Here is a 24867-nt window from a genome sequence, read left to right as displayed (position 1 = left end):
AACCAGTTAAGAAAAGTTATATAATATGGAACCAATTAGTTCTGTACATGTGTTTTAGAACGTGATGTTGTCATGTTTGATTATCGTGTAAATATTAAACATGACTCTTGCTCATACTGAATGATGTCAGTCAAATCAAATTCCACATCCAATCAATTACAATGGAGTTGGAAGTAGTAAATTTTAACCCAAATGTGTATTGATTTGAAATTAACAGCTTTGAATCGGATGAAAATTGGTTACTTTGGGTCGTTTTCGTGTACACCTAACCAAAACTGTGTCCGGTCACTGTTATTAAATAAAAATATCAAACCCATAGCCAATCTGAGAAAAGGAAGACTACCTTAGGCATATCAGTGATGTGTTGCAAATATTCAGAAATATCTGGCTAATCTATCAGTCATGTATCTGCAAATCTTTTGAATTTGTTAGTGGAAGAATTCTCTCATGAGAATGCTCAGTTTTCATCGCAGTTATTGTCTTCTGAATATGCGACCATCTAGTATACAGAGTTTCCTATTTCCCTGTTAATCTGGGAGTAGAGGGTTAGCTTTGCCAATCCAGGAGCAAGTTGTTACAAACTAGATGCTTTTGCCGCTGCCTGCCGGTTATGCAAAGGAGCAGTTTAAAGAAAAGATACGCCGTCTTAACATTCCTTTATTTTGAAACTCATGACATATTAGACAAGATGTTCAGAAGTCTTGCATACATGCTAAAATGTCTCGTAGACAAAGAATCACCAAAAAATAACCTTTCTGCAGGCAGCAGTTTTCCCTTGGAATCTTGACAACTGACAAATGAACCGACACATAACTTAATTTTACCATGACAGTAACCATTCCTCTGTAATTTATGTGGGTGTACAAATCGTACTCACATAACTGTAGCATAAAATGTGAGAACACAAGTTTTCTCCGAAAACATCAAGCATTCAATCTTATTATACTATATAGGATAATGCAATAAAGGTTCAACATGAACATAGTACAAAGCACAAAGACCAGTTTTATCCTGAATCATAGTATATAGCAGGAGAACTTTAGATAAGTTTAAGAGCTTCAATTTCATTGATCTTGAAGCTTCATTTTTTCCCGCTTTTCTTCAGACCAGAACCTCCAAATGCACCTTTCTGTTGAGCTTTAGCTTTGAGCTCCTTGAGTGCCTGTAGAATTAAGAGCAGCCACAGCAATATCTTCAATGATACATCAACAAAAGAACAAATGCATTTGTACCAGGAAAATATAAGGAAACACTATCTAACCTTTTCCTCTTCTTTCTTCTTTTGGAGTTTAGCCAAATCATCCTGCATGGACAAAAATACTTTAGCACTAAAGTGACCTTAAAATGTAAATAATGCTTCACTTGTACTACTACAGGTTTGGTATAGACAAGCTTCTGTTTTTTTAAATATGCTCCTTAAAAAAGAATTGGTGCCCACAATTTGACATATTCTTTTGACACTAACAATCCAAATTCAATTCTAGTAGTTCTCATTCAAATATGGAAGTAATATGATACTCATAAGTTGTAACATATTAGAAGCACAAGTCCAATGAATGTAACATTACAATGTCAAGTGGTGATACTACAGCTGATTACTTCACGCACGAGCATTATCATAGAATTTAAATAAGATACGTGTTTCGCACAATCAACACATCAAGAACTAAGGGTCTGTCACAAAATTACAGAATAAGAATCTAACTGTCACATTCTACTTGATATGATAATCAGTAGTTTATAACTTCCAGTTGCACCAAGGAAAGGAAATTCAAATGCAACAACCAGAATCCACTCACTAGCTAATAGCTATTGCGTCAACAACAAACATAAATCACAGTAACTGTTGACTAATGTTGCAATTCCTAAAATACAACAATAGACAAAGCAGAAATCATGTTGATATTGTTTCAGAAGCTACCAATCACCAGAACTATATGGTCAACTACAGAAGGTCCAACATTTCAAAGTGAAAGTCTTAAAAAATAAATATGAAAGAAGAAATATAGCAAGCATCCACAGTTGAGGCAAAGAAATAAATGTATGGTACCTCATCGTATTCTTTCTTTTCGGCCTTGGGTGCTTTCAAAGGCTTTGCTTTCCCCCCTGCACATTAAACTTATATTAGCACCTTAATCACCGTGATTAATATAATTGACAAGACGATCTTTAAGAAGAACGATGCAATAAAGTTGTTACCTTGCTTGGACGACATGGCTTGATTTTTCTAGGGTTAGGGTTTCTCTGGTCCGAGAGAGAAAGGGGGAAATAGGGTGGGGGGTGCGTGAAAATGACAGTAGATTGGACTTGTAGGCTAATCTAAATAAGTAGGTTTAGAGTATATATCTATAGTGATTCAAAATAGTATCATCATGTGGCTGTAGTTTAGTGGTAAGAATTCCACGTTGTGGCCGTGGAGACCTGGGCTCGAATCCCAGCAGCCACATCTCTGTTTTTCCTTTTTAAACTTTCTTGTGTGTGATAGATAGGGCTGAGCAAACAAAAACCGAAAAACCGAAACCGAACCGAAAAACCGAAAAACCAAACCGAAAAAAACCGTAACCGAAAAAACCGTAAAAAAACCATAACCGCACCGAACCGACATAGCGGTTCCGGTTCGGTTTCGGTATTGACCCAGAAACCGCACCGAAAAACCGAACCGAAAATATTTTTTTTTTATTTAAAATATAATATATATTAATATATGGTATACATATATTGTAACCCTAATCTTATAATTAGTTTCAGGCGCCTCTTTCCTACTCTGCTTTTTGCCTCTTTCTTTCGACTCTCTCTGTTCTCGATCCCCAGCCTCAAAACTTCATCTCCATTTTGCTTGAAAGGTATTTCCCTCTTCTATTATAGATCTTAATTAACACTATCTATTCATGATTTCATATAAATCTCAACTCATACTTCTTTAATTTGTGTGTTTGTTTAGATGGAGTCAGCTGAAAAGGATGCATCTCCAAAGAAGGATTCCACTCCTCCTACTCCAGCTGCTGAAGACCCTACTCCTCCTACTCCAGCTGCTGAAGAAGGTCCCGAGGTAAACAATTCAGAAGCTGCTAGCAATAGAAAATCTTGGGTATGGAATCATTTTAAGTATGTGGATAATATGACTGAAACGAGTTGTCCCTACTGTAAGAAGTTAATTAGGTGTCATGTCAAAAAGAATGGGACAAGGTCTTTAGGAAATCATTTGAAAAATTCTTGTAGGACATCTCCTGTTTACAAGGGAAAACATGAGAATAAGAAACAAAAGACTTTGGAGAGTTTTCAAACTTGTAAATCTGGAAGTGGGAATATATTAGAGGTTCATAGTTTTAGTCAAGAGAGATGTCGTAGGTCATTAGCTAAGAAAATTTCTGGTTCTAAATACTTGACTTCAAATTTGTTTTTTAATGAACTTATCAAGATGCATGTGAACATTGGCAAAATGTGCTCTAATAAGGATCCTAAGTGTCAAGAGATGGCAAGGCGGATGAAAGAAAAGTATGATAAATACTGGGACAACATTGATAATATTAACTTTCTTCTTTACGTGGCTGTTCTCTTGGATCCTCGCAAGAAAATGCAGTATGTTGAATTTAGTTTTGCTCAGATTTATGTGGAGGACAGGGAGAAGCAGATTTTGATGAAGGAGAAAGTAAAAAATACACTTGATGCTCTTTATAGAGACTATGTGAGACTCCAGGTGCAAGATATTGTTTACACCGGCACTAAGGGTAAAAATAGTACTTCAGGAACATTTGGTACAACTCCAATGGTAATAGACGATGATCAAGATGATGCAGACTTGGAAATGGATTTTCAGAGGCACCTAGAAGCTGAAGAAACGAAAGAAAACAAATCTGAGATAGATATTTATTTGTCTGATGGGGTTGAAAGAGGTGTAACCGATGATTTTGATGTCCTGCTTTGGTGGAAATCGAATTCCACAAAGTTTCCGATTCTCTCATATGTAGCAAAGAATGTATTGGCTATGCCAATAACAACTGTAGCATCAGAATCAGCATTTAGTACTGGCGGAAGGGTCATTGATCCGTTTAGGAGTTCACTTACTCCAAAAACTGCAGAAGCCTTGATATGTGCCCAGGACTGGTTGCGATCAAACACAACTGACATTGAAACTCCACTTGGTATTGTTGAAGAGACAAGGCAGAAACTTGAAGAAGTTGAATTGGGTAAGATTTTAGTCGTATAATATTTATATTAATGTTTGCTCTGTAATACATGTTTAATTGTTTATTGTGACTTAGTATGTCGGCTAATTGTTAAAAGCTTAAATATAATTTATCTTTTTGCATTTTGCAGATGAATTGTCAAAAGGCCCAAAATATCTGCTCCAGGTTGTTGTTGAAGAGTGACAAGCATATTTTGCTTTAGAGTTTTGCGATGGAAGATCCAAGAATTTCAAGACCAGTTTTAAATTTTAAATGCAAATGACATTAGCCTATGTAACTTTTGCCTTTTGTTATTGCTGGAACCTGGAATATTTGTTTGCTACTTGGTTTATCTTTACAATAAAAAATTAGCAGTTCTTTCATGTTACAATAAGCATAAGCATAAGTCAGTACAAGATTTGAGCATGTTATTATAATATTCTTTTATAAAATAAAAACCGAAAAAAATCGAAACCGATAAACGGTTAACCGCACCGAAAATAACCGTTGTAAACGGTTCGGTTACGGTTAATACGTAAAAACCGAACCGAACCGACATATATGGTTCGGTAACGGTTTTATCAGAAAACCGAACCGAACCGATCCGTGCACACCCCTAGTGATAGATGTGAACGTAAGAAAAATATCGAGAATCAATTTAAGATCCAACATTTGTCTAAGCCGTTTGTGAAATTATCATTTATCTCACAAAAACGTCAGGTCCCATAATGTCTTTTTGCTAAGCGAAATTTATACAACTTGTTTTTTTTTTTTTTGACAGAATTTATACAACTTGTTGATAGTTAATTTTCCTATTACTTGTAGGCAGTAGTTGTTATATGCGAATTTGTCAAGATCAGCTAAATGGGCCGAGCCCATCAAAGGAGGTTTGTTCAGCCCAAGAAAGTCAAGATCACTTCAGTCTCAGAGTAACCCTGTCAAAAGCTAGGGCGCGCCCTATCTTTAGGCGCGCCCACATGCCCGGGAAAGTTCATTTTTGTCATAATTCTGAAGGGCAGTGAGAGGTACCTTGTGTTTAGGGGGACGCCCTTGAGCATGAGTAGATCTCATTGTTGTATGAAGAAGACCCTACCTTGTAGTCTAGGGAGTTGTCCTCCTTGGGAGGTAGAGGATAGAGAGGAAGACGCCCTGGGAGGTCCTATCTCTGTAGTCTGGCGGGTTGTCCCTGTCGGGGAGTAGGAGAGTGCCCTTGCATTTGGGGTAAGCCAAAGGGCTAGGCCTCATCGTATTGGGCCCCTTCCAGGAGGAAGATTCTAGAAGGGGAGGCCCAGCCCACATGGGTCTCTTAGGAGAAAGAACTACGTAACGGCTTGATCCCCTATAAATAGGGGTACGTAGGCAGATTGTAGGCATCGATCATTCTTGAGAGCTATTCCAGTTAGCAATCTAGAACCCTTTGCTTACAATTGCAGCCACCTCCATAACAAACAATCAACCATCTCCAATATTCTCGCCAACAGAAATCTTGATCCACGCCGCGAACCTCACCTTTGTTAACCTACCAGTTTTCTCCGTTAACAAATTGGCGCTAGAAGGAGGGCATAATTCAAGATTTTCCATCGAGGAGAAAGATGTCGAATCACGGCGAGACAACGCCCGGCGGGAACCAACCCCCCGATCCTAGATCGGGGATAGGCGATAACCCTCCCGTCGACAACACGCCGGTCGGGAACGCCTCCCAGGACAGAGCAATCATCATAACAGACGGAGAGTCGGGCGTTATGAGACGCCCCATCTCCGGCTCGCCGCCGGTATTCATAAGCAACGAGGAGTTACTCAAGGAGTTGCACTACTTGAGAAACGAAGCGAGAGAACAGCAAGCGCTCAGAGAGCGAGTCGCTCAACTGGAGTCCCTTGTTCCCGGAACACATCGTTCCGGGAAGCAGCCCTTTGAAGAGGAAAGTCAATCAGGCCATCGTGATGATAGAAGGCCTGTGATTGTTCCACGGAACTTATTCGCGTCAGGCGGCCAGACTACTGCCGGAGGAGAGGGCGCCCGGGACGGAGGAAGACCCCCGCAAGATAGACGAGCGACCGCACATCTGGAGGAGGCCAGTCGAGATGTCAACGCTTTGGCGGAAAGATACAGAGGAAGAGTCAGTAGGGCGGATCTTTTGGCCCTAATCAAAGATCTTGAAAGCAGACCTGAATATGCGAGCACCGGATCAAGAACGGCAGGTACCGGTCGAGAAGGACATAGGAAGGAGATTCCGCATGGATCAGACTCAAGAAGCTATGACCGATCGCAAGAACAAGAACCCCGTGGTTTAGGAGGAAGATCGGAGCGAGACCCGATTGTGCTTGAGGGACGGCAGAGTCAGGGAGGAACGCGCGAGCATGCGACGTCTCCGGGCAACGGAAAGACTCATCATCAGGTTCTTTTCTTGTCTCCTCTTTGTAAATTATCGTAATAGTTATGTTATATTTCGTTCTGGTAGTAGAAGGATATGTAATAATGAATGGATAGGCAAATCTTGATCAGACCATTGCCGATCCGCACATTCAAGCCTCGTCTCAGGCCAATGCTCATGCCAACCCGCATATTCAAGCCTTATCTCAGGCCAATGCGCCCCCATCTGCTCAGACTCACGCTAATCAATCCAATCTTCTCACCACGGCAAATGACCTCATGGCTACCGGAACACTACCATCAATGACTCTGTCACAGCCAAACGTTCAGACCATTCCAGGCATCGGAGCCATTGATGTCAACAGCCTAAGGAAGCTTCTGGCACATTTCGACGGAAGCCAAACGTCTCTTTCAAGCCAAGCCCTATCACCATTCTCTGCTGAAGTGATAGAGGCTCCGCTGCCAGCCAATTACAGAAACACCACCTCCGATTTAAAGTTTCATGGCAACTCAGATGCTGTAGAGTTTCTTGGAAGGTTCAATGTTGAGATGGGTGTCTACCAGATACCGGATCCTGTCAGGTGTAGACTTCTTGCGGCCACATTCAGAGATAGTGCCTACCAATGGTTCCGGAAATTGGAACCAGCATCCATCACTACTTGGACAAGCATGCAGACTATGTTCTTGACTCAGTTCCAGGTAGGGATGGGCACGGGGCACTTCGGGGGCGGGGAGTGCTATCCCCGACCCCGATCCCCGAATTCAATACCCCTACCCGACCCCGCCCCGAACCCTGAACGGGGATTATTTTCCTCCCCGATCCCCGCCCCGAACGGGGAATGGGGTTCCCCGCGGGGTTTCGGGGAATTTTATTTTTTAATAAAAACATAATAATTTTATAATATATAATATACTTTTTAATTCAAAAACAAACTACAAACTCCTAATAAAATAATATTATGTTATATTTTCAACCTCAAATCATATTAAAATTGATTTATAATATAAATAAACAACAATTTTAAATTATAAAATATATTATATTACAATATATTTATAATCAATCAATAAAAATAAAGATTATTTTTTACTTTTAATTATATTATAAAGTTTATCTATTTTTAATAATATATTTAGTATAATATATATAAATATATTATTATTTATATATATATATATAATCGGGGTCGGGGATCGGGGCGGGGAGACACCAATCCCCGATCCCGCCCCGATCCCCGAATTTTTTATAAACATTTCCCCGATCCCCGCCCCGCTCCCGAAAAATTCCCCGAATCCCCGACCCGAACGGGGCGGGGATCGGGTCGGGATCGAGCGGGGCGGGGTAAATGCCCATCCCTAGTTCCAGGCAACCGTCAAGTATGCTCCACCGGTCACCACTCTGGCAAATATCAAACAAAAGGAAGGAGAGACTCTTCATGCCTACTTCAAACGCTTCAATGCAGAGTCATCCAATGTTCGGGGGGCAACTGATGAGACACTGAAAAGCTTCTTGGTGGCTGGGCTTCGAGTGGGAACTGATTTTTGGAAGCATTTGCAAGGCAATGATCCCAAGTCTCTGGCAGATTTATATGCAAGGGCTGAGGCATACAAAAATGTTGAACAGTCACTAGCTGAAAGTCGAAAGAATGAGAGAAGCCCTGGTAAGGCCCGACAGAAGAGAAGGGACCGGTCTCCGAGTCCAGAACAAAGGGGGAGGCGTCGAAGCCCCAATCGGATCAACACCATGTATAGAAGGAATTATACACCTCCTCGAGATCATGAAGACAGGGAAGATCGCTGGACACCACTTGCCGCGCCAATCGATCACATCTTTGAAGTTAATCGTGACAAAGGACTCTTCCGCAGGCCAGCTCCTCTAAATTCTTGGCAAGCCAAGAATAAGGATAAGTACTGCGAATACCATGAATCAACCGGGCATGATACCCATGAATGTAGACAACTGAAAGAGGAGATCGAGTTGCTAATCAAAGAAGGCCAGCTTAATGAATGGATAGTACGAGAAGCCCGGTCTCGACGAGATATTCGAGCCAAGGACAGAAGGGGGCTTGGCAATACTGGCGATCAAGAAAGGGGAAAGCAAGAGGACATCCAGTTCGTTAAGGAGGGAAGCATTCATGTCATCTTTGGAGGACCACATTTGGCCGGTGAGGGGACCAGGGCTATGGGGAGATATGCAAAGGAAGCAAAAGGTAGGCCCCTTACTAATATACATAATTTGTCATCTAGACCGCCTAAAGTCTTTAGAGGTGAAGCCATTGACATTACCTTTTCAGAAGAAGATGCCAGATGGGTTCACCACCCGCATAATGATGCCCTAGTGATTGCCCTTCGTATTGGTCCAATGAATGTTCATCGGGTGCTCGTTGATAACGGAAGCTCTGTCAACATTCTTTATTATGGCACCTACCAGAAGCTTGGTCTCCCTGATAAAGATATGAAAGTTGAAGATGTCTATATCTATGGATTTGGTGGAGAGGCTGTAAAAGTAAAGGGGACCATCCGGCTCCCGGTAACTCTAGGAGAAGGAACATGCTCAGCCACTCAGGTTATGGATTTTATGATTGTGGATCACGACTCATCACACAATGCCATTGTTGGGCGACCGTTGTTGAAAGAAATGAGAGTGGTCACGTCAATATATCATTTGTCTATGAAATTCCCAACACCTGGGGGGATTGGAGTTGTGAGGGGGTGCCAGTACGACTCCAGAGAGTGTTACTTGCAATCTCTTAAAGGTTTCAAGAAGAGTAGAGCACTGAAAGAACCCCTTGTTGCCAACACTGGTGGGGAGGTCAATATGACTTACTTCGTCCAATTTCCTGTGGAAGGAGATGATCTCGAGCAATCAAAAGGGAAAGAACCAATGGAAGTAGATTCAGATGCAGAGCTTAAGCCCTGCTCTATATGGGAAAAAGGGGAGACGTCTGGAACAAAAGATGAGTCTGACCTAGACCCAAGGCTGCCCCTAGAGTCAACCAAAACCGGTCCAGCTGAGGATACTGTTGAAATCCAGGTGGGGGATGCCAAAGAGGTCAAAATATTAAAGATAGGGTCTAAGTTGAAAGGGGAGTTGAAGGCAAGCCTTATCCGTTTCTTGAGAAGCAACTTGGATGTTTTTGCTTGGTGTCATGCCGATATGGTAGGAATCGACCCAGAAGTAATGAGCCACCATTTAAATATCGACCCTACCAAGAAAGGGATGAGACAAAAGAGAAGGCCTGTTAGTGGAGAAAGAGCCCAAGCACTAAAGGAAGAGGTTGACCGGTTGTTGGGTGCTAAGCTGATCAAGGAGTCGTTCTATCCTACATGGCTGGCTAACCCGGTCCTTGTCAAGAAGCCTAATGGAAAGTAGAGAACCTGTGTTGACTTCACAGATCTGAACAAAGCATGCCCAAAGGATAGTTTCCCACTCCCAAGGATAGACCAGTTGGTGGATGCCACAGCTGGACATGCCTTGCTGAGTTTCATGGATGCTTACTCAGGATACAATCAAATCCCCATGCATGAGCCAGATCAAGAACATACCTCATTTATAACAGACAGGGGGTTGTATTGCTATATAGGGATGCCATTCGGGCTAATCAATGCTGGCGCAACTTACCAACGCCTTGTGAACATGATGTTTAAAGACCAGATTGGTAAGACTATGGAGGTTTATGTCGATGACATGCTGGTTAAGTCCAAGGAGGCGCAAGATCACATTCGGCACTTGTCTGAAATGTTTGACATACTTAGGAAGTATCGAATGAAATTGAATCCCCAGAAGTGTGTATTTGGAGTTGAATCTGGTAAATTCTTGGGGTTCATGGTAAATCATCGAGGGATCGAAGCTAATCCTGCAAAAATCAAGGCATTACTCGATATGAAGTCTCCTCAGAATGTGAGGCAGGTTCAGAGTCTTACGGGAAGGATAGCAGCATTAAATAGATTTGTGTCTAAATCCTCAGACAGATGCAAGGAGTTCTTTAAAGCTATCAAGGAGGCTGGGAAAACGTTTGTATGGACGGATGAATGTGAAGAGGCCTTCCAAAAGATAAAGGAACAATTGGGAAAGCCACCTCTCTTGGCCAAACCCGTAGAAGGGGAAACATTGATCTTATACCTGGCTGTTTCAAGATACTCGGTCAGCGCCGTTCTTGTAAAGGAGGAGAAGGATGTTCAGTTCCCGGTATATTATGTTAGCAAAAGGCTGTTGGATGCTGAGACAAGATACACAAGCATGGAAAAGTTGGTATACTCTCTGATCTTAGCAGCAAGGAAACTTCGTCCATATTTTCAGGCACATAAGATTGAGGTAAGAACTTCATACCCTCTCCGCCAAATTATGCATAAGCCAGAAGCAACGGGAAGATTGATGAAATGGGCAGTAGAGCTAGGACAGTTTGATTTGGAGTATAAGCCTAGGGCTACTGTCAAGGGTCAAGCTCTGGCTGATTTCTTGCTAGAATTTGAAGATGATAGCCAAGAATGGGCAATAGTGCCATATAGTCCCAACATTGAGCCTATTGACGGACTTCTGATAGAGGATGATGCATGGTGGAATTTGCATGTTGATGGAGCTGTCAACTCAGATGGAGCTGGTGTAGGGATAGTTTTGGTTAGTCCCGGGGGGTGTCGATTGTTAAGTGCCATCCATTTAGGGTTCCCTGCAACCAATAATGATGCAGAATATGAAGCTTTGATCAATGGTCTAGCCCTAGCAGTAGAGATGAAGGCTAGGAACCTTATTGTGTATAGTGATTCAATGTTGGTGGTCCACCAGGTAAATGGGGGGTTCTTAGCTCGAGGATGGAGGACGAACTTGTACATGACCCATACACAAGAGTTAATGAAGAGGTTCAAAGAGGTACATTTGGAAAAGGTTCCTCGCGAGAAAAATGAAGGTGCTGATGCATTAGCCAAAGCCAGTTCCAGAAGGGACACCAAGTTATTGGGAACTATCCAATTCTGCGTTCAGGAGAAGCCCAGTGTGTCAGAAGCACAGAAGGTCACCCGGTTCAGAGAAGATCTGATGGAGGTGGAGGATGAAGTTGTGGATACTTGGATGACCCCTATACTTAAGTTCATCCAGGAGGGTCAGCTCCCGGAAAGTGTAAAGGAAGCCAGAAGTCTCAGATACAAAGCAGCTAGATTTGTAATATATGACGGTGTCTTGTACAAGAGAGGGTTCAACCAGCCGCTGCTGAAGTGCATTGCAGGGGAAGAGTGCAATTATATCTTAAGAGAAGTGCACGAAGGAATATGCGGCAATCACTCGGGGGGTAGTTCACTTGCACTGAAGATCCTTAGGCAAGGATACTACTGGCCAACTATGAGGAGTGAAGCAAGCAAGTTCGTGCAAGCATGTGACAAGTGCCAGCGATTTGCCACATATTCATCTCGTCCTGCAGCAAGTCTGACTCCGTTACTCAGTCCATGGCCATTCGCTTTGTGGGGGATAGATCTCATTGGAGAGCTTCCAAAAGCCAAAGGAGGAGTCAGGTATGCAGTAGTGGCAGTAGATTACTTTACAAAATGGGCCGAGGCCGCACCTCTAGCAACCATTACTGCTAAAAAGATAACAAGTTTTGTATTCAATTCAATCGTGTAACACCCTTGTACCATATAATCATTTTCACGCACTTCTAGCAAAATCATGTAATTTAATAATATTATGAAATATCTTATCCTGTATAAGTGGATAATATAACCATCAGCTATTGCTTGGCTATATCTTGATCTCCACCAGAACAGAAAATCTCAACTACTTCAACAACATTTACCAAGCAACATAACATTTCAATACATTTCCATCATCCATATTCACCCCACATATTCAGAATTTAAACATAAATTTATTTTCGTGATTTCTTGCACACTTAGTAAGTCTAGAGTACATAAACACAATCTCTCAAACTACATATATGTGCATCGGCTGATGGAGGAGTCTGGAGCATCCTGCTGGACCACCGTCTCTTAGGCACTATCTACAATCTCCACTGAGCACTCATACAAAACACACTACTAACTATTCATATCCTGGAAAAATGAGCGATTTCCATGAGTCGCAGCTCAATGAATATACATCAACTTTAGTTTTTAAAAGATACTGAGATTGTCTAAAAATAACTTGTAGCGTCTTTGAAAAATCTTCCAGAACATAAAAGAAAGTAAGGTTCTCGAAACAATTGTAAGAAAATATTCATTTTAATATATATTTCCTGTTCGTATATATGAGAGCAATTAATATCTTTCATTCATAATATTATCATCATCCCAAATCACACCAAGATATAACATCATCACATATATATATTTTACTTAATTATAAATCACTGACATATGTTAATCATATATGCCATGAAAGTATGAACTTGTATCTATGCATGCATGCATCTCTGTTTCTCTTTCTTTTGCTATTGTGAACAGTTCACTGTATAATGCCCGTGTTTCCACATGTCCTCAAAGGATCCATGTGTGTCTGGCCAGCTCCGTCTATGTCCGACTATGGAAATCGGCTCCGTCTATGTCCGACACAAGTCGGCCCCGTCTATGGCTGACATATAGTCTGCTCCGTAATTACCCGTAGGTTCCATATATAAAGGTGGCCATTACACAAGTGACTGTCACTTTGACTTTTTAATTTGTAACTGTCAAATGAATGTAGGACGTGCATATGACCTATTCTATATGCAGACTCTATGCTAATGTATCATTCGTGAAATCACAGGTCAATACACATTCCATATATACATGTACTTTGATATATCATCACACTACCTTGACATCAAAGAACTTCAGTCATGTATAGAATTACATAGTCAAATCAATATTCTAATATATTACTCTCAACATATAAAAGCACGTAATTCACATATCAGACAAATATAAGTAGTGTTGATGTATACTCACCTTACTTCAGCAACTCAGTTACAACTTCCTGGTCCTTAAAGTTCTTCTGCACCTTTCTGTGCACCTATAAGGGACATAATTAATCATTAAAATCCTTTATAACTCTATATCATAGTGTGTGTACGTGTTACCTACCCTTAAAGTCCCTTCTAATCAGTCTTATTATCAATCCTTTCATTTTAAAGAGATTTGGTACTAACTGTTTCTCGTCTCACGTATTATTGTTACTATTTACACCTTTAGGTTCTGACACTTTTCACTTATAAATCATTCGAGTTTTTCTTACGAAACCAACTCATATACCTCCCAATTTGTCCCTAGTATTTACTCAAATTATTCCATGATTTATATCATCTTTGAACTAGCCGAATTGTAACCTCAAAGTTCATTTTCTTACGGAAACTAGGATTCTGCGCGTCCTGTACTAAAATGGCCATAACTTCTAAACCGTAAATCCGTTTTGCATGCTTCAAGCGCTCACGCGATCTACTAATCAAACTCTAGCCATCCATATAAATAAACCTCTTAAAGTAGAAACTAAACTGTTCGGATGAACAGTAACAGCGGCTGTTATTTCAACTTGGCCATGATAACGGCTATAATCTTAACGTTTCCCTAATTAAACTTATGTTAATCATCAGCCCAAACAATTATACAACCTCCAAATCACCATATAATACTTATACCAGATCCTCCTTCCAAACCCAATCAAGAACAACCACTTTACAAGCTTAAACAATAATCCAAACATGTAAACATGCTTATTATAACACCATAATCTCCTAGTACTTATTTTAGGATTTAAAGAAATTCTTCCACCAAGAACATCACTATTCATAGCTAGAATCAACCATCTTTTTGAACACGCTAATGATTACAAAAATAAGAAGCATACCTCTTGAATTAAAGGTCTTGAAGATATCTTTCCAACAAGCTATAGAACACGAAAATCTGAGCTAGAAATCTTTTTCTATGAATTTTTCTTGAATTCTTTTTCTTTTTCTTTATCTTCACTGCTTGCTTCGACCAAATGAAATGAAAGCTGATGATGGGGCGGTGTTTTAGAAAGTTAAATGTTAGTTATCTTTAAGTAATTGCCATGTGTCACCTCCTGACTTGGCCAACATGCATTCGGGAGAATTCTGGATGATTATCCATTTAAGCTAATTACTTCTGTTAAAATCTTAATTTAAATCTCCCCATTCTTGATCTCGTTGACGAATTCTGATGATATAATAATTCCTAGTATATTATTTGGGAATTTTTGACTATAAAATGAGCTCATTTGGAGTCCGAAAATATTTCACTTTTTCTTAGGGATGTATCGGTCTGATATTATTCCACTGATCCCTGTCCAGTCTTAATCCCGAGATTTTTCTTCAAACTCAATATAGGAATGTTCTAGAGACTCCAAAGATCATAAACGTACTAACCTTCTCTTCAGTATTCCTTCTGAAATTCTGCTGGTTTAGTTTAAAGGTCATTTTGCAGTCCGGAAATCTTGGGTATCCGGCTCCTTTATTCCTTTTCATTATAACTTCCTTGAGCTTCGTAAAATTTCCGAAAATTCATAAATGAGTTCCACAATTTATTTAGATACTCTAGGAAAATTCTTGGCTCATTTTGTGTCTTTTCTATTTTCACCTATTTTCTAATAACTGGATTTTATAATCACAGTTCGGTGCAAAATCATACAATTCTGACCGTACTTCTGTTCACTATTTCTCCGCTCCGGTAATTTATAAAATATCTAAAAATTATTCTGAGACTTTTATTTTTACCCCTTCATGTCCTTTCTCCTTTATAGGGTCACCTTACTATTCGCAAATTCCTTATAAATCCTAAAACAAAATATTTTTGTTAAATCTAAAAATCCCGAAAACTATTTTAATACATTCAAAAATATTATATAAGCATTTTTTTTTTTTTTTTTTGGACCAGGATGTGACAACTATTCCCCCCTTTAAAGAATTTTGTCCTCAAAATTCAAAAATGTACCTGGATTGTCGAATAGGTGAGGATACTTGCTTCTCATATGCTCCTCTGTCTCCCATGTGGCTTCTTCCACTGCGTGGTTTCTCCATAGTACTTTGACTAGCGGTATTTCTCTATTCCTCAGTTGTTTGGTCTTGTGCCCTATTATCTTGACAGGTTCTTCAATGTAACTCAAATTGTCATTGATTTCTATCCCGGGGTCCTTCAAAACGTGTGTAGGATCTGACCTATATCTTCGTAACATGCTTACATGAAATACATCATGGATTTGAGAAAGTTCTGGGGGCAATGCTAACCTATAGGCAAGTGGTCCTATCTTTTCAATTATTTCATATGGTCCAATATACCTAGGACTCAACTTTCCCTTATTGCTGAATCTCATCACCCCTCTCCATGGCGATACTTTCAGAAATACTTTATCACCTACTTGATATTCCATCTCTCTTCTATTTTGGTCCACATAACTTTTCTGTCGATCTTGGGTAGCCTTCAACTTTGCTTTTACCATGTTTACCTTATCTACTGCATTCTGGACAAGTTCTGGCCCTTCTAAAATGATAGTACCTTCTTTATCCCAGTACAAGGGACTTCTGCACTTCCGTCCATACAAGGCTTCATAAGGTGCCATTCCAATACTGCTATGGAAATGATTGTTGTAGGCGAATTCCATCAAAGCAATATATTCATCCCATGAACCTTTAAACTCAATCACACACGCTCTTAACATTTCCTCCAACGTTTGAATGGTTCTTTCAGATTGCCCATCAGTCTGAGGATGAAAGGCTGTACTAAAATTCAATCTTGTACCCATTGCTTCTTGTAAACTTTTCCAAAATCTAGAAGTAAATCTTGGATCTCTATCTGAAACAATGGATATTGGTACTCCATGTAATCGTACAATCTCATTCACATACCTTTGAGCTAAATGATCTAGTGTGCAACCCCAACGTATTGGTAGAAAATGAGCTGATTTGGTAAGTCGATCAACAATGATCCATATTGCATCATTTCCCTTCCTTGTCTTGGGTAGATTTGTTACAAAATCCATAGTGATCTTTTCCCACTTCCACTCAGGAATCGACAACGGATGTAACTTCCCAGCTGGAGCTTGATGTTCCACTTTCACTTGTTGACACGTTAAACATTTGGCTGTAAACTCTGCCACATCTCTTTTCATTCCCGACCACCAATAATGAGATTTCATCGTATTATACATTTTTGTTGCTCCGGGATGCATTGCATATGGAGAATTATGAGCTTCATCTAGAATTTCCCGTCTTAAGTCTTCGTCATTTGGAACACAAATTCTGTTTCCTAACATTAAAGTATCCTCATATAACGTGAACTGAGTTTCTTGACCTTTTCTTACTCTCTCGACTGCGTCTCTTAATTTAGGATCATTTATTTGTGCCTTCTGGATCCTTTCCTTCAACACCGGTCGGATATTTAGTGTAGCTAATAAAACTCCACAGGTGTCAACCTCTAACCCAATATTCATCTTTCTTAGTTCAACTAAAGATGGGAACGTCGATCCTTGAAGATTTGCTACGCTACTACATTTCCGACTTAAAGCGTCTGCCACTATATTGGCCTTTCCTGGGTGATATTCTAACGTACAATCATAATCCTTTAAAAGTTCCACCCATCTTCTCTGTCTCATATTCAACTCTTTCTGACTCATTAAATACTTTAGACTCTTATGGTCTGTAAAAATCTGAAATGTTTCCCCGTATAAGTAATGCCTCCAAATTTTCAATGCAAAAACAATTGCTGCCAATTCTAGATCATGTACAGGATATGACTTTTCATGCGGTCTGAGCTGTCTTGAAGCATAAGCTATAACTTTTCCATATTGCATAAGGACACATCCTAAGCCTTGTTGTGACGCATCACTATATACTACAAAACCACCTTGTCCTGTTGGTGTAGTCAACACTGGAGCGGATGTCAATCTTCGCTTTAATTCATCAAAACTTTGTTGAGCTTCTTCAGTCCATTGAAAAGGAACATTCTTTCTGAGTAATTTGGTCATTGGTCCGGCAATCCTAGAAAATCCTTCAACAAAACGTCTGTAATAACCAGCCATTCCTAGGAAACTCCTCACTTCTGTAACATTCTTGGGTACTTCCCAATTCCATATAGCCTCTATTTTCTTTGGGTCCACTTCAATTCCTTTACTAGAAATAACATGTCCTAGGAATACGACATGGTCCAACCAAAACTCACATTTACTCAGCTTAGCATATAATTGGTTTTCTCTTAAGATTTGTAAAGCTGTTCTTAAATGCTCTTCATGCTCAGATTTACTCTTTGAATATACCAATATGTCATCGATGAATACTATAACAAATTTATCCAGAAAAGGTTGAAACACTTTGTTCATAAGTGCCATAAACACAGCTGGAGCATTTGTTAACCCAAACGGCATAACTAGAAATTCAAAGTGACCATATCTAGTTCGGAAAGCAGTCTTTGGGATATCTTCCTTGGCAATCTTCAATTGATGATATCCTGATCTCAAATCAATCTTTGAAAACACTTGAGCCCCTTGTAATTGATCAAATAAGTCATCTATTCTTGGTAATGGATATTTGTTCTTAACCGTGACTTGATTTAATTTTCGATAATCGATACATAGCCTCATAGTTCCATCCTTCTTTTTGACAAATAATACTGGCGCTCCCCATGGTGAAACACTTGGGCGGATAAAACCTTTTTCCAATAATTCTATCAACTGCTTCTTTAACTCTTTTAACTCTACGGGTGCCATTCGGTAAGGAGGAATAGAAATAGGGGTACTACCAGGAACTGTCTCAATACTAAACTCTATGTCTCTATCCGGCGGCATTCCTGGCAAATCATCTGGAAACACATCTGGGAATTCTCGAACTATTGGAATAGTCTCAAGTTTAGTTGAGTTAGTGTTCGGGTCTACCACGTGTGCTAAATACGCTTCACAGCCCTTTCTAATCATCTTAAAAGCACTCATAGCCGAAATTAAACAACTAAGTATCATCCTACATTCTCCTTGAAATACGACTCTCCCTTGTCCTGGTGACTCGATCGTAACTTCTTTAGCGTAACAATCAACTTTAGCATGATGTCTTGTCAACCAATCCATGCCTAGTATGATATCAAACTCTTGAAAAGGCAATACTATCAAGTCTGCTTTTAATTCCGTATTTCCTATTTCGATAGGACAGTCTCTATATATTTGATCTACTACTTCCACTTCTCCTAGTGGTGTATGAACATTTACTTTGAGATCTAGTATTTCATGACTTCTATGCAAGTGAGATGTCATTTTAGATGATATGAATGAATGTGTTGAACCAGGGTCGATAAGAGCATACGCATCTAATTGATATAAGAGAACTTTACCCGTTATAACCTCAGGTGCAGCTTCTGCCTCTCCTCTCGTTAATGCAAAGACTCGTGCCTGGGTTGGTGGATTTGAACTTTGAGCCTGTGATCTTCCAATGCCTCCCCCAGTGCTACCTGTACCCTTCTTGCCTCTACCTCTTCCAAAAGATGTACCAACTCCTTTCACTTCTACATTCTGAACACTCGGTTCAGATACAGCCCGTACATTTTCCCTTTTGTTGGGACAGTCTCTAATGAAATGGCCTTGTTCCCCACACAAATAACATCCTCCCGTTTGAGCTCTACATTGCCCAAAATGTTGCCTTCCGCAAGTTTGACATGTAGGCTTCACTTGTACATTTGAACCTCGGCTAAGAGTTGGATTTGATCGAGGGTTATTCAATCTCCCGCCTTGAGCTCCAGAAAAACCTCCTCTTGTAATAGATTTAGTGGGTGCACTAACATTTGGACGCTTCTTAGGCCTTCCACCAGCCTCTCCAGCAAATCTTGTTTCTTCTCTCTTTGACTTTGAGAAGAAAACAGGCTTCTCTTTAATCAAGCGTTCAGCTCGAATCGCTGCAGCCCTCAAATCTGTATAACTCCTAAGTTCTCCAATAGTAATTTTACTCCTGATCTCATACTTGAGACCTTCCTCAAAACGTCTACATTTGTCCCTCTCAGTTGCCACCATTGATGAGGCATATCGAGACAATTGGGTGAACTTGACTTCGTACTCAGCTACCGTCATATTTCCTTGCTTCAAATCCAAAAACTCTCTTTGTTTCTCATCCCTATAGATCTCTGGCATATACTTATCTTTAAACTCTCGCTGAAAATCATCCCAAGTAAGTTTTGGTGGTTGAGCATCTGAGTCAGGAACAGTCTCCCACCAGTCATAAGCATCATCTTGGAGTAAGGATACTGCATAATCAAACTTCTCTTCGTCTCCGCAATGCATCATATTAAACACTCTCTTTGTCCTTTTTAACCATGACTCAGCTTCAGTTGGATCTACAGTACCATAGAAATCAGTCGCCCCCAATTTCCTAAGTTCTTTATAATTCCGTTTAACTGGTGCATTCCTACGTACAACTTGGGGTTCTGACATAGCTTGCTGCTCAGGTACTTGTCTTTCTACTTCTACAGTGGCCTCATGCCTAGATTCTTGTGGAATAGGTATAGACTCCTCGTGTCTAGACTCATGTGGAGTATGTGATCCACTACCAGATGGTTGGTGGTCAGCTGGACTCCTTTGTGCAGCCTGTTCATTGGATGCTCCTTCCATCGCCTTCTGCACATATAAACATATCTTAGATACTATATCACTCAAAAATCCTAACCGTACTTCTATGCCCTAGAGGTCATAACCTCGCTCTGATACCAACTAAATGTAACACCCTTGTACCATATAATCATTTTCACGCACTTCTAGCAAAATCATGTAATTTAATAATATTATGAAATATCTTATCCTGTATAAGTGGATAATATAACCATCAGCTATTGCTTGGCTATATCTTGATCTCCACCAGAACAGAAAATCTCAACTACTTCAACAACATTTACCAAGCAACATAACATTTCAATACATTTCCATCATCCATATTCACCCCACATATTCAGAATTTAAACATAAATTTATTTTCGTGATTTCTTGCACACTTAGTAAGTCTAGAGTACATAAACACAATCTCTCAAACTACATATATGTGCATCGGCTGATGGAGGAGTCTGGAGCATCCTGCTGGACCACCGTCTCTTAGGCACTATCTACAATCTCCACTGAGCACTCATACAAAACACACTACTAACTATTCATATCCTGGAAAAATGAGCGATTTCCATGAGTCGCAGCTCAATGAATATACATCAACTTTAGTTTTTAAAAGATACTGAGATTGTCTGAAAATAACTTGTAGCGTCTTTGAAAAATCTTCCAGAACATAAAAGAAAGTAAGGTTCTCGAAACAATTGTAAGAAAATATTCATTTTAATATATATTTCCTGTTCGTATATATGAGAGCAATTAATATCTTTCATTCATAATATTATCATCATCCCAAATCACACCAAGATATAACATCATCACATATATATATTTTACTTAATTATAAATCACTGACATATGTTAATCATATATGCCATGAAAGTATGAACTTGTATCTATGCATGCATGCATCTCTGTTTCTCTTTCTTTTGCTATTGTGAACAGTTCACTGTATAATGCCCGTGTTTCCACATGTCCTCAAAGGATCCATGTGTGTCTGGCCAGCTCCGTCTATGTCCGACTATGGAAATCGGCTCCGTCTATGTCCGACACAAGTCGGCCCCGTCTATGGCTGACATATAGTCTGCTCCGTAATTACCCGTAGGTTCCATATATAAAGGTGGCCATTACACAAGTGACTGTCACTTTGACTTTTTAATTTGTAACTGTCAAATGAATGTAGGACGTGCATATGACCTATTCTATATGCAGACTCTATGCTAATGTATCATTCGTGAAATCACAGGTCAATACACATTCCATATATACATGTACTTTGATATATCATCACACTACCTTGACATCAAAGAACTTCAGTCATGTATAGAATTACATAGTCAAATCAATATTCTAATATATTACTCTCAACATATAAAAGCACGTAATTCACATATCAGACAAATATAAGTAGTGTTGATGTATACTCACCTTACTTCAGCAACTCAGTTACAACTTCCTGGTCCTTAAAGTTCTTCTGCACCTTTCTGTGCACCTATAAGGGACATAATTAATCATTAAAATCCTTTATAACTCTATATCATAGTGTGTGTACGTGTTACCTACCCTTAAAGTCCCTTCTAATCAGTCTTATTATCAATCCTTTCATTTTAAAGAGATTTGGTACTAACTGTTTCTCGTCTCACGTATTATTGTTACTATTTACACCTTTAGGTTCTGACACTTTTCACTTATAAATCATTCGAGTTTTTCTTACGAAACCAACTCATATACCTCCCAATTTGTCCCTAGTATTTACTCAAATTATTCCATGATTTATATCATCTTTGAACTAGCCGAATTGTAACCTCAAAGTTCATTTTCTTACGGAAACTAGGATTCTGCGCGTCCTGTACTAAAATGGCCATAACTTCTAAACCGTAAATCCGTTTTGCATGCTTCAAGCGCTCACGCGATCTACTAATCAAACTCTAGCCATCCATATAAATAAACCTCTTAAAGTAGAAACTAAACTGTTCGGATGAACAGTAACAGCGGCTGTTATTTCAACTTGGCCATGATAACGGCTATAATCTTAACGTTTCCCTAATTAAACTTATGTTAATCATCAGCCCAAACAATTATACAACCTCCAAATCACCATATAATACTTATACCAGATCCTCCTTCCAAACCCAATCAAGAACAACCACTTTACAAGCTTAAACAATAATCCAAACATGTAAACATGCTTATTATAACACCATAATCTCCTAGTACTTATTTTAGGATTTAAAGAAATTCTTCCACCAAGAACATCACTATTCATAGCTAGAATCAACCATCTTTTTGAACACGCTAATGATTACAAAAATAAGAAGCATACCTCTTGAATTAAAGGTCTTGAAGATATCTTTCCAACAAGCTATAGAACACGAAAATCTGAGCTAGAAATCTTTTTCTATGAATTTTTCTTGAATTCTTTTTCTTTTTCTTTATCTTCACTGCTTGCTTCGACCAAATGAAATGAAAGCTGATGATGGGGCGGTGTTTTAGAAAGTTAAATGTTAGTTATCTTTAAGTAATTGCCATGTGTCACCTCCTGACTTGGCCAACATGCATTCGGGAGAATTCTGGATGATTATCCATTTAAGCTAATTACTTCTGTTAAAATCTTAATTTAAATCTCCCCATTCTTGATCTCGTTGACGAATTCTGATGATATAATAATTCCTAGTATATTATTTGGGAATTTTTGACTATAAAATGAGCTCATTTGGAGTCCGAAAATATTTCACTTTTTCTTAGGGATGTATCGGTCTGATATTATTCCACTGATCCCTGTCCAGTCTTAATCCCGAGATTTTTCTTCAAACTCAATATAGGAATGTTCTAGAGACTCCAAAGATCATAAACGTACTAACCTTCTCTTCAGTATTCCTTCTGAAATTCTGCTGGTTTAGTTTAAAGGTCATTTTGCAGTTCGGAAATCTTGGGTATCCGGCTCCTTTATTCCTTTTCATTATAACTTCCTTGAGCTTCGTAAAATTTCCGAAAATTCATAAATGAGTTCCACAATTTATTTAGATACTCTAGGAAAATTCTTGGCTCATTTTGTGTCTTTTCTATTTTCACCTATTTTCTAATAACTGGATTTTATAATCACAGTTCGGTGCAAAATCATACAATTCTGACCGTACTTCTGTTCACTATTTCTCCGCTCCGGTAATTTATAAAATATCTAAAAATTATTCTGAGACTTTTATTTTTACCCCTTCATGTCCTTTCTCCTTTATAGGGTCACCTTACTATTCGCAAATTCCTTATAAATCCTAAAACAAAATATTTTTGTTAAATCTAAAAATCCCGAAAACTATTTTAATACATTCAAAAATATTATATAAGCATTTTTTTTTTTTTTTTGGACCAGGATGTGACAAATCGTGTGCAGATTTGGTATCCCGTACAAGTTGATATCTGATAATGGGAAACAATTTGATAGCAAAGAATTGAAGAAGTTATGTGATGACTTGAATATAAGGAGGAATTTTGCAGCTGTGTACCATCCACAAAGCAATGGACAGACTGAAGCAATCAACAAGATCATCAAACACACGCTAAAGGCCAAGTTGGAAGAAAAGAAAGGTGATTGGCCGGAGGAACTTCCAATGGTACTATGGTCATACAACACTACGCCAAGGACCACCACTGGAGAGTCGCCATTCATGTTGACCTATGGCTGTGAAGCAATGGTGCCAGTAGAGGTCGGAGCAGGTTCCTTCAGGAGAGACCACTACCAGGAAGAGGACAATGTTGTCAACCAGAGGCTACATCTAGATATGTTGGAAGAAGTTAGAAGAGAGGCGCAAGTTAGGTTGGCAGCATATCAACAAAGGACAGCCCGGTTCTACAACAGTCGAGTCAAGCCCAGACCATTCAAAGTAGGAGATCTGGTACTGCGCAAGATGATGCCAGGAATGAAAGTGCCAGGTCACGGAGTGTTCGGAGCAAATTGGGAAGGACCCTACCGTGTTCGAGCTGAGATTTTTGGAGGAGCATATTACTTGGAGGACATGCAGGGGGAGCCCATCTCTAAGGCATGGAATGCTGAGCACTTAAAGAAATACTATCAGTAGAAGCAACCTGTAATTGTTGAGAACAATAGAAGATGGAATGTATTTGCTGATCCTTTGATGAAATGATAAAACTAGTGTAGTTTGCTTGATTCTGCCATTTGCAAACATACGGCGCGCCTCATCTTAAGGCGCGCCCCTACTGTTATCAACTTGGTCACTCAGTATTTTCAAACAAAAGAAATTAAAAGACAAGACAAGTCAACAGGAAAACTGATACTTAAAACACCAGACAAAGCATGGCGCACCAGATCCTAATAATAAGGGAGGTTAAGTACTAAAGAAACGTTTGCAGGTGGAACAGTCCAATAAAACGATCATCACCTATCAAATAAATATAAGCATCCAGATTAGGCGCGCCAAGTCATACGGCGCGCCACATTGTTATTTATAAATACTTTATAACACAGCATGAGTGAGGAGTACTTCCATATACAAGATAGAGTAAAAGGAACAGACAAATCAAGGGGAAAGATACTTGACAACCGACAGGTAATAACTAAAGGATCATTACGGAAGGGCGCGCCCCAAATATCAGAAAAGCGAATTATGAAAGTTATAAGTTAAAACAACTTGCAGGGTTACAGGGACCCGCACCCTAAGAGTATTCAAAGTAAACAATCATAATAATCAAGGATCTTGGGAAGAGTCTAGGTTGCCTTGCTGAGACAGAACAGCTTCAGAAACTGAATTGGTCTGAAGAGGAGTTTCATCTACAGCTTG

The 24867-nt window shown here is 39.5% G+C and overlaps 2 protein-coding genes, 1 long non-coding RNA gene and 1 other non-coding gene across 4 annotated transcripts; 3 read left to right on the top strand and 1 right to left on the bottom strand.

Annotated features, from left to right (window-relative positions):
- Positions 1-908: 908 nt before the first annotated feature.
- LOC108206097 (uncharacterized) lies at positions 909-2354 on the bottom strand. The gene is made up of 4 exons (XR_001804065.2): positions 2200-2354; positions 2051-2106; positions 1262-1303; positions 909-1162 (listed from the first exon to the last, which is right to left on the bottom strand). It is a non-coding gene; the product is annotated as an uncharacterized LOC108206097 (long non-coding RNA).
- Positions 2355-2374: 20 nt separating this feature from the next.
- Positions 2375-2446, top strand: TRNAH-GUG (transfer RNA histidin (anticodon GUG)). The gene has a single exon. It is a non-coding gene; the product is annotated as a tRNA-His (tRNA).
- A 303-nt stretch (positions 2447-2749) lies between these two features.
- On the top strand, positions 2750-4509 carry LOC108206096 (zinc finger BED domain-containing protein RICESLEEPER 2-like). The gene is made up of 3 exons (XM_017376286.2): positions 2750-2843; positions 2942-4187; positions 4318-4509. Exons 2-3 carry the CDS (start codon positions 2942-2944, stop codon positions 4368-4370), a joined length of 1299 nt encoding a protein of 432 aa, XP_017231775.1. The 5' UTR covers positions 2750-2843; the 3' UTR covers positions 4371-4509.
- Positions 4510-10024: 5515 nt separating this feature from the next.
- LOC108194644 (uncharacterized) lies at positions 10025-12148 on the top strand. The gene has a single exon (XM_064086925.1). It carries the CDS (start codon positions 10025-10027, stop codon positions 12146-12148), a length of 2124 nt encoding a protein of 707 aa, XP_063942995.1.
- Positions 12149-24867: the final 12719 nt, after the last annotated feature.

The sequence above is a fragment of the Daucus carota genome, chromosome 2, assembly GCF_001625215.2.
Source record: "Daucus carota subsp. sativus chromosome 2, DH1 v3.0, whole genome shotgun sequence".
NCBI lineage: Eukaryota > Viridiplantae > Streptophyta > Magnoliopsida > Apiales > Apiaceae > Daucus > Daucus carota.
The sequence above is the reverse complement of the archived record's forward strand: the minus strand, read 5'-3'. Positions and strand labels throughout refer to the sequence as shown.

Excerpts from the sequence above, each read along its gene's own strand:
- LOC108206096 (XM_017376286.2), top strand. The coding sequence starts at position 2,942 with ATGGAGTCAGCTGAAAAGGATGCATCTCCAAAGAAGGATTCCACTCCT. Across the intron at positions 4,188-4,317 it reads ACTTGAAGAAGTTGAATTGG|ATGAATTGTCAAAAGGCCCA; the intron begins GTAAGATTTTAG and ends TGCATTTTGCAG.
- LOC108194644 (XM_064086925.1), top strand. The coding sequence starts at position 10,025 with ATGGATGCTTACTCAGGATACAATCAAATCCCCATGCATGAGCCAGAT.